Source organism: Mytilus galloprovincialis, chromosome 5 (genome assembly GCF_965363235.1).
Source record: "Mytilus galloprovincialis chromosome 5, xbMytGall1.hap1.1, whole genome shotgun sequence".
NCBI lineage: Eukaryota > Metazoa > Mollusca > Bivalvia > Mytilida > Mytilidae > Mytilus > Mytilus galloprovincialis.
The window spans coordinates 31,862,366-31,877,218 of NC_134842.1; the positions used below are offsets into that span (position 1 = coordinate 31,862,366).

Here is a 14,853-nt window from a genome sequence, read left to right on the forward strand (position 1 = left end):
CAAGTAATTTGTAGTGTATTTATGTTCTAATGACACGTACAGACAGACGCGAAAAAAATAAATAATACGAAAGTGAGAAAACGAAAATATAACAGATTTTGGAAAAAAAAGGGTAGGGTAAAAAAAATGTCCTGTACCCAAGTACCTATGCTTACTATTAAAGCAATAATTTGAGAAATATATATTAAAGGTTATACTAATATGTGAATATTATGAGTCCAGGTAACTCGATCAACTTGATTTGTACGTATGAAAAATTATATTTATTATCTGGTCATGTCCCGCGTTTTTTTTGTATTGTTGTTATAATAACAGTGTAAGTTAAGACCAAAAAGTAGACCAGGAAAATACTTTATTATCTTTAATAGTTAATTTTTGGAGATCATGTGTCTGTCATTTATTCTGTTATTCACATCTTTTAAACAATTATATTTTATACGCATCATATCAATCTATCAATTAGGATACATTATTTTATTTGGCTTAATAACATATTATTGGTATTTAGTGCGACCGTGCACCTTTCGGTAGTCTCGAGTGTTTTCTATTATAGCAATGTTTAAGTCGTCATGTTGCGGGATTTTCAAATCCCAAAAGAAGAACACACTTCAAATTCAACATGATTTTCGATTTGGTAACCGCATTACTTTAATATAGATCATTAATTTTTTATATATTACATAACCTTACACAATCAATTTACTTTTTATGATTAATCTGATAGATGCATGCCCAATATATTTTATTCCCAAAACCTTATTTAAAAAGGAGGGGACATGGTCAAAGCGTCGTGCAAACCAAATTATTGTTTATTGTCACGGAATAATTACAAACTGTGCTATAGTTTTTAAGATTATTGGATAATTGACTTGTTCTATAGGTACATGTACCTTACTTACCCAGGTGACATATCAGTTGTACCCTTGATATTCTCAGATCTGCCGTGACATCACAACATGTAACTGACCAATCAATGATAAGAATTTGTGTTATGTAAACAATGTGGAGAGGTGATGCGGGTAAGAATCCTCTAGATTTTCCATAGACTTCAATGCAAATTAATTTAATTGATATATATTGACACCAGTTGAATCTAGTAATTTTACCCACTTAATATTGTTAAAGACACTATATAATATCTCCATTTTGATTTTTATCATATTATATCCTCTGGTTAAAAAATAATCAGCAAAATAAATAATCAGTTATCCCCTTCAAATAGATGAAAAATCTAGAGGAATCCTGTCTGCATCACCTCTTGAAAAATTTAAATACCAGGATGTTCGGATCTGAGAATTGGTATTAATTCAAATCACAGGCACTTGTTTCTATCCATTTGAAGACCCACTATTAACGTATATATTTACCAGAAATAATGGTTTTAAGCGGAGAGGTGAAAAAATTACTTGGGTACCTTCTCGAAAATATACGTTGATAGTGGTTCTTCCAATGGATAGAAACAAGTGCCTGTGATTCAAATGCTTAATGATATATTAAAAGAAGATGTGGTATGATTGCCAATGAGACAGCTGTCCACAAGAGACCAAAATGACACAGACATTAACAACTATAGGTCACTGTACAGCCTTCAACAATGAGCATAGCCCATACCACAAAGGCCCCGATATGACAATGTAAAACAATTCAAACGAGAAAACTAAGATACATGTATATGTACATTGTACATGTTGTATATGAAGATTAATTAGATTAAAGTAAACAATGTGGTATGTTTCCAAAATAAATGCTATCCGCTAAAGACCAACTGATGTTGATCCAATTACTATAGCCAAACAAATGATACATACATGTAGGTTACCATACTTCCTTCATTTATATTATGATTATTGAGTATTTTTTTGGAAACATTTCAAACCTTTACATACTGTTTATATATATGTTACAGTAAATAGGTGAAATTAGGAATTACATGTAATTACTAAAATTTAGAAATTACAGGTAATTCCTGATGCACTTAGTTAATACAAGTAATTCCTTAAACGGCCCAGTTATTACCAGTAATTACTAAATTTAAAATGAATATTTACACCTATTTACTGACTGCTAAAACAACCATAACTTTTGATCACCTGACCATAATACAACATTGTTTTAGCTGTGTAATACTAACTAGAAGATCAGTTAGTACTCTTAAAATTTTGAATGGTTGATATGTATAAAAAATATCTTAAATAAATATGGACTTTCAAATATTTGGTTAAATCAGAGTAACTTTAGTTTTAATCCAAAATAGTTTAAGTTGAGCATTATAATACAGATAATTTTTGACCAACTCCAAGTGTTTAGTAATTACATGTAATTCCTAATTTCACCTATTTACTGTAACATATACATGTTACTACAGTTCAGCGACTCAAGTTTAAAAGGCATTTATATAAAAGAATTTAAACTTAAGGTATTCGGCCCATAATTAGCCAATAAACAACAAGCAAAATAATTTATATTTTTATCAAGGATTGTGAGTAGGGGTATCTAAGAGTTCTTAATATGAAATAAAAATCCGCAAAATATTTCAGGTTAACAACAGAGCTGGGTTACAGTGACCCCCCTTTTTTGTCCTCATATTCCAAATAAGGGGTTTAAGTAGTATGTAATTTTAAAAAACCTATATAGTATAATTTACTAATCTTTCTTTCAAAAGGGACTTTACATGTAACCTTGTAACCTTAAACAAAAAAATTTAAAAAAAAATTTGCTTTTCTATTTTTAGAACAGTGTTATTGTTACTAATAATAGAAAAAGGGGGAAATTCTAAAATTTGTCAATCTTATATCTTCACCAGTTCAAAAGTAAATATTTAAGCAGAGCATTCAAAATTGACATTTAAATTAACTTTACATATTGTTGCATCCTAAAAAAAAAAATTAGAAACTTTTACCGTACCGATTTCGAGAATTTTCATTTATAATGTCAAGGTCGCAGATCCTAAATGGAGAATTGGTATCACTGTTCTGATGTTATTTGGTATAATTTATGTAAATCTTTAGAAAAACTCAATATACTTTATATAAACTTATAATAATAATTAACTTTGATAATTATGACATGTAAAGGTCAAAAGGTCAAAGGTCAAGGTCATTTTAGGAGCTAAAATAGGACAATAATCTTCCTTTTTGCTAAATTTTCAAAAGTGTATCTTCCTATTGGTCCCATAATTTTCATGACCTTTGTTAATAAAGACCATTTAATGATATCCAAAGGATCAAGGCTTGGTTTCGACCTTTAGGGGTCAACAGGTCAAAGGTCAAGTAATTTTAGGAGCATAAATTATACCATGATCCCTTTTTTGGTCATTTTTTTAAAGTAATCTTTATTAAAAGAATTGCTTCATCTGCAATTCATCTGTTGTGGGAAATAAATTTATGACATGTGGGTTTTTGTTAACTTTATGATCTGCAGTACATAAAGAAATAACTTCAACATTGAGATCAAAAGGTCAAAGGTCAAGGTTATTTTGGGACCTGAAATTAGACAATTCTCTCGTTTTGTTGAAAAATAAGTAATTGAAACATGTTAAAAGTTGGATGAATTAAAAGTATAGTACTTAGTATACATATTTATTTACTTTCATTTCTGTATGCCCTTGAAATTTGACCCTTTGACCTAAAGATTGAACCCTATCCTTTATCTAGTGAATATCAACTAATGGGATCTATTGGTTGAAACATTTATTTTAGCAACATAGTAAAATACATGTATGGATGTATGTCCTGTTTGTATATGTATGTGAAAAAATGAATAATGTGTTATATAGTGGCAAAGATATTTGTTTGAGGTTTTTGAAGAATGTAAACATAGACAATATTTAAAGTTATGCCAAATATTTCCAATTTTGTCACTGTGTAACACCAGACATCACAAAAACAGCATCAGGCTTTATTGAGTCCAGAGGATAGCTATTATTTGATTTCATACCAGCATTAACTACAGCTCACTAAAGAATACCCCATTATTCCTGTTTCACATTGAACTCAGGTCAATTATCTCCCTTGAAATATGTCTGATCAGGTTTATACTCCTTCATGCACATAGTAAAACATAAATTCAATAAAATTTCAATATTTATTTGCAAATTATACTTATATTTTTTAAATAAAGTATAATCATGGTCATGATGGTAAAAAGGATACAAATAAATAAGATCATATTTATATAATAAAAAAAGACTTTTTCTATAAAATATGTCAGTAAAGCAAATTCTAAATTGAATTACAAATACATGTTCAGTTTAAAAAAAAAAGAGAAAGCTTACAAGAGTGGACAACCAGAAATGTCACACCTGTTTCAATGTTTATTATCGACTTATATTGAATTTAAAAAAATAATGTTACACTATATATAAATGTAATACATTAAATTAGCAAATTTATGTATTTGAGATAAAGGTGACATAAAATGTTGATACATGAAGGCTGAATAATCATTTCATACAACAAATTACAAGAAAACTGAACTTTGACTAATAAATCACACAATGTGGTCAATTTGAGAGAAAACAAGTAAGCACAATTCATTTTTATTCTAAATGGTAGCAACTTTTAGAAAAAATGTTTATAAAGTCATTTATGAGTTCACAGAAAAATAATGCATGATAGAATATTTTGAATACACAAATATACCAAAAAAATTACACATACATACAAATTTATAATAACTGCTCAAACATAGTACTAAAGTATAGATTATAATACAAGTCATGACATAAAAGATCACTTCTTCAAGCAATCTCACAATTCTGAAAACATATTGCCCATTTTTTGTACCACAGAACACATTAATTTTTTATCATTAGAAACTCTTGGCTTACCAAAAGCAGTTTTAGACATAAGAACATCAATAAGTCCATCTTCTCCTTTACGAGTATAAATAAGTTTTAAATGAGCACAGTTCAAACCTGATCCAGCAATATTCTCTGCTGTTGTCATTTTCATTACACCGCTAGCAATCAGGGGATGAAAGCTTGGCAAGTTTTTAGCTTTTGCCTTGATGAAGTTTTCTTGCAGTAAATGAGAATTAGAATTGTAACAAAGTTTAAGCATTAGTTCTTTAGAAACATTAGCAGCAATAAGTATTTTATCAAGCATATTTACATCATCCACAGCATTGTGGGCATTATATTCCTCCTTACAAAAATGTTGTGCTAAAAATGGCTGATTATATTTTTCTATTTTGGGAAAGTTTGATCTAAAAAGGGCCAATGAGTCTATAAATCCCATAACAATCTGAGTAAAATTATCATACATATTACAGTTATAAACAGCTGTTGACAAAACCCGAAAATCAAAATTTTTCCCATTATGTGCTACAAGTACAGCATTACTGAATTGATTTAACCACATAAAAAAATCAGATATGGCAACCTTTATATTAACAAAGTCTAGTTCAACCCCTTTGTAAAAAAGCTTTCGTCCATCCCAAACAATACCAGTCACCTTTTCGGCTTCATTAGACATTGGTAGCTGTGGTGGTATGTAACGGTTGAAACTGGTTTGAGTTCTGTGTTCTTTGGCAGCTATCTGTACTATGTGAGGAATGATGTTTCTTCTGACTGAAAATATACAGAAAATCAATATCAAAATTTTAGTTTTTCCAGATGTTTGTCCAAGTTTGTTGACCATTTTGAAGGTGTTTTGTTTTCATATTGTCTACAGTATCCCTTTGTAACATAATTATAATGAAACTGGACTAAGTGCAATTATAAAGATATATCCTCTATTGTAACGATTATGAAGCCATGATAAACAATGAAAGATATTACAAAAGTTATTACTAGTTCTATATAGATTATTGTTGGTCATCTTCACGAAATTGATTTTCTCACTATAGGCGTTAACATGGAGAGTGAGAGATTGAGTGAAGAGGACCTATCATAATCTGTGTATTGCTGTTTTGCCCATGACTAAAGTGACGCTTGCATTGACAATGCTTAGAGATCAGCAACAATTTGAATCAATATCAATGTTTTTGTTCAATGAAACTTTTTTGCTTTTGACCTTCAAAGGAAAAATTAACAAAACAGCAATAATTTGAAATATTGATGTCAATGTGCAAGTAATTATCTTTAAAATTATTCTTTTTTCAATTTTTGTTTCAGAAAAATACTTACTCAAATCTGTAGTTTCTAAATCAATGATGACAAAAGTTGGGTTGTCTAAAGAGGACACTGCCGTAAATAAAGGCTTGGGGATAGCATCTGGAATCCTCTCAATGTCCTCAGCTTGTTCACTAAAACTTATTTCTATAAAAGACAACAAAACACATGCATTATGGTATTAAACAAAGGACCCTTTCCATCAATTTCTAAACATTATTTATACCAGGGATTATGTAACTTTTGATATTGTCTTACATTTGTATATATGCGATACTACTCAAACTGCAGTTAGGAGCTGTCTTAAAACTAGCATTGAGGTGAGAATGAGTTCTCTTTGTTGAAAATATCACTTATTTTACAGATGAAGAACAGCAATAAAAACATGGTTCCTTTGCGGGAAATTACGTTCCTTTTTTTTTTTCTTTTTTTTTTTTTAACTTTTCAGGATATTTTTAACCATATCCATTTTAATCCATTATAATATATTCATGTTTTTGGAATTCCTAGTAAATCCTAATAAAACAACTTGACTCATATTGCACTCACCAGATTCATAGCTGGCTCCTTCTGTTGCCTCACAGGCTCCTTTGGATGTAATTCTTTCTTCTTTAAGTTTTAATCGTCTTAATTTTTGTTCTGGTAATTTTGATTTCTTTTGCCGTTTTTCTCTTTCATGGTCTTTCTTGGAATTGTAAGGGACTGTGAAACTTCCAGGAGAAAGTCCATGTCTTTTGAATGTCTGTAATTACAAAAAAGATGTTTATTTATCAAATAGTTTGGTATTATATAATTACATCTTTAAAGACTTTAGACTTTCTTTGGGGAGGCTCAATCTTCAATAATCAAATTTAATTCAATAATTTGTTTACTCCATTAGTCAAAATACAAAAAACAGGATAAACATTGAAGCAGAAGAATGCAGATACCATAATTTATAATTTTCAACAAATATTTTGTTTTGCTAAATAGTAATGCATTTTAATGATAAATTAAGTTTGTCATTTATATTTACACCCGTATTTAAAAAAAAAAATGTGACTTAAATTTACAGATAAATTCTATTGTCCAATTGCAGAAATATGTTACCTAAATAATGAATTGTAATTGGATTTCCAATGGAAATAGTCACTACATTCAACAAGAGTGCACACACTGAAATGTCTCGCCTTCTTTACTAATCCTTGATACTATCTTGATAGACCTAAATATAAAGCTTTGTTACAACTGTAACATAAACTCAACATTAACCAAGAAAATGAAACATTGATCAATGAACCATGAAAATGAGGTCAAGGTCAGATGAACCATGCCAGGCAGACATGTACAGCTAACAATTCTTCAATACAACAAATATAGTTGACTTATTGCTTATAAATAAAGAAAAACAGACCAAAACACAAACACTTAAAACTTAGGAATGGACCGTGAAAATGAGGTCAAGGTCAAATAAAACCTGCGTAAATGACATATTGATCATAAACTATTTCCATACACCAAATATAGTTGACCTAATGCATAAAATATTAGAAAAATAGACCAAAACTAAAAAACTTAATTTTGACCACTGAACCATGATGACACCTGTCAGCTAGACATGTACACCTTACAATCATTCCATACACCAATTAAAGTAGACCTATTGCATATAGTATAAGAAAAACAGACCAAAACACAAAAACTTAACTATAACCACTGAACCATGAAAATGAGGTCAAGGTCAGATGACACCTACCAGTTGGACATGTACACCTTACAGTCCTTCCATACACCGAATATACTAGACCTATTGCTTATAGTATCTGAGATATGGACTTGACCACGAAAACTTAACCTTGTTCACTGATCCATAAAATGAGGTCGAGGTCAAGTGAAAACGGTCTGACAGGCATGAGGACCTTGCAAGGTACGCACATACCAAATATAGTTATCCAATTACTTATAATAAGAGAGAATTTAACATTACAAAAAATCTGAACTTTTTTTTCAAGTAGTCACTGAATCATGAAAATGAGCTCAAGGACATTGGACATGTGACTGACGGAAAGTTTGTAACATGAGGCATCTATATACAAAGTATGAAGCATCCAGGTCTTCTACCTTCTAAAATATAAAGCTTTTAAGAAGTGAGCTAACACCGCCGCCGCCGCCGGATCACTATCCCTATGTCGAGCTTTCTGCAACAAAAGTTGCAGGCTCGACAAAAACAATTCTTGAAATCAACCTTTGAAATGACACCATGCACAGAAATGACATGCAAGACAGAAAAACAGAAAAAATAACATAAAAATTTCATTTTGATTAACCTCGGACAAGTAGTTTCTTCCTTCATTAATACAGGCAGCAGAGGCTTTTACTCGAAAGTCCAAGCTTTCACTCTCTCCATAGTGCAGATGTTTTGGAGCACGCAAGGAAGCTGCTCTATTTGCATGCTCACATGCCTGGCTAGACCCTAAATCTGCATAAGAAGCTGCCTTCAAAATGACTGGCTCAAAAAGGTTTTGCAGTTTTTCTCGTAAAACAGGATCTGATAGTGGAGCCTTGTATGGTAAGCTTCTATGAAGGTATTTCACACTAGGTTTCCTTTTGTAGCCACAGAACCTGGGTTGACACAGGCTATGATCCCCAAATTGGTGTGGAATTAATGCTTCCAGGTTATTTTTCATGTCATCTGGTTGACCTTGATTTTTGGCAAAAACATATTTGATGGATTTTGTCAAATGTCTTATGACTAAGCTGCTAATTTTCAAATTCTTGTTATTTTTTTGTAGATCATATAATCTGGCAACAATGTTTTTGATGGTATGATTTTTGTCAAATTTTTTAGTAACTGTTAAATTAAGTTCAGATTTTAGCCTTGCTATCAATGTGTTATCCCCATCTCCCTCGATAGTCTTTACAGGGGTTCCTTGTTCCAGCAACTCTTTGACAGCCTGCATTCCTGCTTGGCTTTCCATCAATCTAGCTGACCCTCTGTGATTCCACACACATCTGTGTGGTCTTGGTTTTCTACCTGGCCTATTTCTCTTCCACCATTTGCATGTTCCACACGTACGATGCTTAACAATTGTTTTGATAACTTTATTACCATACTCACGCTTGCTCATCAAAAATGTATGACCTACAGACATATAAATTTTCGCTATTTTATATCAAAAAATAGAAATTAGATGTGAAGGAATTGATTAAAATTGGCCTAAGGCCAGGATTTTTTAATTTATTGGTTTACGGATCCGCCGACCCGATTTTGCTGATTTCCAGAATAAAAATAAAATTCACTTTTCACGCTTTTTTATTCCCGCCGACCTTAACAAATGCATTATCCCTGAAAAATAATTAAAATATTTTTTTTCCTGAAATGAAATGCATTAATCACTAACAAAATTGACAACACTTTCTGGTGTGAAAAAAAAACCCTTCCAGTTTACGTTTCTAAATATAGACAAATCAATTATAACTGACCTTGAAATGTCGTTTGCGCAAATAATTTTGCGGAACGAAACTTGTGTTTAAAACCAATTACACAATAAGTTCGTTTACCTTATTTGTCATCAGTCCGTAAGATGCATCATCTCATAGAAATAGACTTGTCCAAATGTGGACAGGGTGAAGGCATCAAATTAAAGAACTGAATATTAACAAATCATTAGGAATTTTCTTGTTTTTATAGGTAATAAAAAAATGTCGTTCATTTGGATAAAAAAACGGGAATGCAAGACAACAGATTAACCCGATATCGTTTTTCCAGTGGACGATTCTATTGGGTTTTTGACACGTGTGTTGAAACTTATTTTCGTACGACGTTTATGCATTTTTTCTTTATCAGTTTTCGTGCTTGAAGATCATTATTTACCAAGTTTTCTGGAATTGATTAAGAGCTACGCGAATCTATTTTTCTTGTTTCTGAAATGATGATTTAATTTCGTCTTTGTCCGTGCATCCCCTTTTTTTTTACTGTAAATTACTAGACAATGTCATGCGTAGTTTATAACAGCTGAGCAATAATATTTCATCGAACTAAAATTTTAGAAATGATGATAAAATAGCATAACAAACATATTGCTAGAAAGGTGAAATATATATTGATTTTGCATATCTTTTTGTCTTCAAAGATGATTTTTTTTCTTTTTTTTTTTCCCGACCGACCGACCCGACCTTTTCATGGGGAAAATCCGTAAACCAACAAATTAAAAAACCGTGGCCTAATAGTTTCAAATAAAAAGATCTCTATTAGATGATTTAACAGAATATTCATGGTAGCCAATATTTATATTGTTTACCACATTTATGCTCTTTAAGACCTTGACAATCAATAGACTTCAAGATTTTGTAAGAGCTAAGTAGTAAGTATGTACAAAATGGAATGATGGACGGTAGCATGACCAAATCTCTCTCTGTCAATGTCTGGCAAAATTATATACTTTTAAGATAATTAAAAATATACATTACCAGTTAAACTATCAAATCCCCTTTTCTGCCATCCATGGTCAGTACAAACAGTCATTCCAGAAAAATTAACAGCTGGCACAGATTCATTTCTGTTGAAAAAAAGCAAACAAATTCAAAGATACACACTAAAGAACAGCAATCAACATGTCAATATTTCAGTGGAATAAATCACAGTTGGTGTGCTGGGTCACCAGACACATTTTTTAAAACTAGATACCCTAAGACAGCAACCATTTGATTTTCAGGGGGGGGGGGGGGGCTATGTTTTTTTGGAAAAAAAAGTTTGTTTCTAGTTTTTGTTTGTTTCACCCTCAGCGGCCACTATATGTAATGCTAAAATTGAAAAAAAAATTGTTTTCGACTTGTTGCAAAAAAAATAGATTGTTTTTCGCCTGCCAGGTGAACTAAAAAATGGTGGAAATGATTTCTCTGTCTAACATGACATCCCTAAAACGCTTTTTTGACAAGGCAGTATTAAAAACAACATTATTTGGCTGTATTGGAGATTGCACTGTAATTTTCAAGATAAACAACAATAAAGGCACTTTTTATTTGCTTCAATTTTCTGTTTTGTCACGTGATCTGGTTCATCATGATCATCAGTATAAGTACATCATTGAAGATGAAAAACAGCATCGAAAGCATTGTTTAAGCCACACATTCTGTATGTATGTGCCTGTTCAAAGTCAGGGGCCTGTTAATCAGTGGTTGTCGTTAGTTTATGGGTTACATATTGGTTTTTATTATTTTGTACATAAATGAGCACGTCAGTTTTCTTGTTTTCTTGTTTTACATTGTCATTTTGGGGAATTTTATAGCTGACTATGCGTACAGGGCTTTCCTCATTGTTGAAGGCTGTACGGTGACCTAACGTTGTTAATTTTTTTGTCAATTGGTCTCTTGTGGAGAGTTGTCTCATTGGCAACCCTACCTGCTACATTATTTTTTTATTTTTTCCTATGCTTAAATAAATACTAATTTTATGTAAATTATAGATTTTGTGTCAATCTACAGTGTAGTTTTACCATATCCTTTCTTATATAAACATTGTGTAATTAAAAATCAGTGTAACTAATACCTATTATTTGAATTAGTATCTGTCATGTCAGTATGACTATCAGTATTAGTATCTGTCATGTCAGTATGACTATCAGTATTAGTCTCCAGCATATTCTCAGTTCCATTTTCATCCTCTGCAGCATTGCTGTAAAATATTCAATACACAATTTCTATTAATAAAATTCACATCAATTGAACCAAGATCAAACAGCAATAAATTTATATCAATTTCTTAACCAATTTTTAAGCTTACACAACTTTTTGCAAATATTGCGATTTAAAAAAAAACCCAATGATTTAGATATGTTATGAAAATCTATTTAAACCATAAAACATATTCTATATATGAGGGGGGGATAGGAGGGGTCCTCATCCCAAAATCCCGGGCTTAGAAACACGAAATTAAGAGTTCCCGATTTTAAATAAATTGAAATCCAGACATCCCTAAATTCAAATACAGAATTTATAGATCCTAACAATTAGGTCAATCCTGATATCACGACTTAAAAACACCAGATCCTGGATTCCCGATAAAGGTCCTACCCCCTTCCCCATATATGGCTATGAAGTATTCTATGATACAATTTTGATGATTCCTAATAACAATCACACACAAAAATCACCCCCCCCCCCCCCCAAAAAAAGAAAAAAAAAAAAAAAACTGTTGTTCATTTTATTGAAAATGTATGTTTATAAGGAATAGTGCTATAACTCATCACTTTAGAACTTCAATAAAAAGGTGTTTAACATGTTCTTAATTTGTGTTAATAAGGTCATGCATTTGTACAAACTTCCTTCTTTAAAATAAAAAAAAAACTCCTTTTTTTTGTATGCTTTCTGCATACATGATCATAAGTCTTAAAAAAACATGTAAACATGAAAACTAACCTCTTTTCAGCTTCAAATGCCTCTCTGCATCTTTGATCCATACTTAAATTGGCAAAACCTTCTATCATTTCCCCTGCTCTCCTCTCCATAACTTTTAAATTCTTATGTGAAATAGGTGGCAGGTTCAAAGTGGACAGTACATTGTTTACCCTCTGAGGACCACCTAAGGCATCAATCATTGCTGAAAAAAAAGTAAAACATTATATATACATCATTGTACATTATAACAACACTTGTACATGCATGTATGTTTAATTTAAGTGCAGACATTTTTGACAAAAGCTTTTCTCAGCAAAATCAATTTGAGTTAATATATGCTGATCATATTCCTCTGTAAATGTTTTATAAATGAAATGTATTTTCACAGATTAAAATAAAAATATTGTCCGTTCATCTTGCTTTTTTTTATATATAAAAAAAGCTGTGGAGTCTAACATCTTTTATTTCCCAAAATATCATGCAAAATTTCCTACATGTAAGCAAATATTACCATTTGTAAGAAAATAATAAAAAATGGTGTCTCAAGAATAATGCTTTTAAAAAATGATAAATATCTCTCATATATTTCTTACTAAGTACATGTACATGTAACTACATTGAAAAAGTTTCTATTGTAGGAGTAAAACAACTTTTCATATAAAAAATTAAAGTAAAAGAGATCTTGAAAATGATTTTGGCTTATAAACATGATAAATACTATAATTCAGTCCTATTTTTAGCAATCTGCTCATGAATAAAACATTCTCTGATTTCTCATCCAATGTCTTGATGAAAAGAGGGAGGCTTTTTTCAGGTGTTTTTAAGCTCAAAATTGGTATCATGTAGAATTTTTTTATTTTGGGATTATAGACCAGATTGAATTTTGTTTATCTCAAGACCTCAGGATTTCTCTATACTTGTGTTTAAAAGCCCAGGATTTTTGGATCAGGACCCACTTATTCCTCTTAAAATACATGTATGGGGTACCCGTGTGTGAGCGGGTGAGTGGACTAAAACTTACATGTATTTATTTATTCTGTCTTGATATTATGACAATGAAATTGAAGGAAAACCAACCATTTTTCTGTTTCATGAAAATCAACCCGGAAATTGATAGATACAAATCTGGGTCTGTTCGCCCTGTTACACATTCGTCCTAGATCCATTCGCCTATTTTTTTTTTGGCATTGTTGTTAAATTGCAGAATATTCATTGGTCATGTTCAAAGTTTGTTGAAAAATCGCAGAATATTTGCATTATATAACTAATAACTAGTAACGAACTCAGGGTGGAAAAAACTAGGACGTACCAACCTACGGCAAGTATGTAATCAGGGTGAACATACCAGATACATGTACAATGTTAAATGATGAATCGGAATGAAGGATAGATACAAATAATAATTAATAATAAATAAATACTGAAAGGCATACTAAATTGTTTCTTACCTGCCCCAAGCTTAGTATTCACACAGAAACTTGGCATGCCCTTGGAACTTGGGTTTTCTTTGTGCGTTGATCCATATGGAACCCTGTTCAATTCCTGGCACGATGTGCACTGGATATAAAGATAGCCACCAAGTCCACATTTCATCTCTCCTTTTATAGTCTCGTGGCTTAATATAAGAGGGCCGTTATAACACCTCGAACAAAATTTAAGATGGTCCAGTAGTGTTCCCCATTCCACCAATCTTCTCCCCGAATGCCAGGAGGTACTGGTATTTATCTTTGTACTCCCCAGAAGTTTGTCAATGCCGGGGCAGCAAACGGCACAGCCTGTTGCCCCGGCTATACATAAGTGTCCCACACCATAATTGTGGTCAATTTCAATGTTTTCTGCAACTTCAGGTTCACTTGTTTCTTGTAGTGTCTTTGAAAACCTCCCCCGTTTGTCGCGACAGACGACCGAGTCGGCCATTTTGTGTTATTGTTTACATTGGATATGATTATTACGTTACTTCCAAAACACATATTCGGACTTAAAATTAGATATTTCAACTAAATTAATCAATTTAAAATGGAAACTGAAAGAATATTTGTATTTGTCAAATTTTTTAAATGTGAAAAATAAAATTATGGAAATCGCCGGAAAATACCGAGGTGAAAAGATAAGATCGACCTCGGTAGACTTCGACTAATTTTAGTCACGTGGTCTATTATGGGTCGGATACCTTAATATCATTTTATATGAACATCATGTTGAATATTTACATTTTCTCAAAAAGTTTTTATTTTACTTAGCTAATAAAGAAGATGATGGATTCCCAAACAGAAATCTTGATGACAGTGAAAAAATTGAAGAATTGCACCAATTGTTACAGAGAATCGATTTCAAGCAGAAACAGATGCTCAAAGATAAGGGAATAC

General features: G+C 31.6%; 1 protein-coding gene across 4 annotated transcripts; it reads right to left on the minus strand.

The window, feature by feature from the left end:
- Positions 1–4,069: 4,069 nt before the first annotated feature.
- Positions 4,070–14,667, minus strand: LOC143075618 (uncharacterized). Of its 4 annotated transcripts, none has more exons than XM_076251102.1 (5): positions 13,936–14,667; positions 12,509–12,689; positions 11,640–11,765; positions 10,562–10,650; positions 6,662–6,854 (listed from the first exon to the last, which is right to left on the minus strand). In XM_076251102.1, exons 1-5 carry the CDS (start codon positions 14,402–14,404, stop codon positions 6,787–6,789), a joined length of 933 nt encoding a protein of 310 aa, XP_076107217.1. In that variant the 5' UTR covers positions 14,405–14,667; the 3' UTR covers positions 6,662–6,786. The 4 variants fall into 4 exon arrangements, with proteins under 4 accessions (XP_076107216.1, XP_076107217.1, XP_076107218.1 ...); XM_076251103.1 differs by having other exon boundaries at positions 13,509–14,075; XM_076251101.1 differs by lacking the exons at positions 10,562–10,650; positions 11,640–11,765; positions 12,509–12,689; positions 13,936–14,667 and adding exons at positions 4,070–5,569; positions 6,128–6,259; positions 8,419–9,294.
- Between the last annotated feature and the right edge of the window lie 186 nt (positions 14,668–14,853).

Coding starts and splice junctions, on each gene's coding strand:
- LOC143075618 (XM_076251101.1), bottom strand. CDS start 9,243: ATGTCTGTAGGTCATACATTTTTGATGAGCAAGCGTGAGTATGGTAAT. Junction 6,260..6,661: donor AGGAGCCAGCTATGAATCTG/GTGAGTGCAATA, acceptor TGTCTTTTATAG/AAATAAGTTTTAGTGAACAA. Junction 5,570..6,127: donor TTTAGAAACTACAGATTTGA/GTAAGTATTTTT, acceptor GTATATTTTCAG/TCAGAAGAAACATCATTCCT.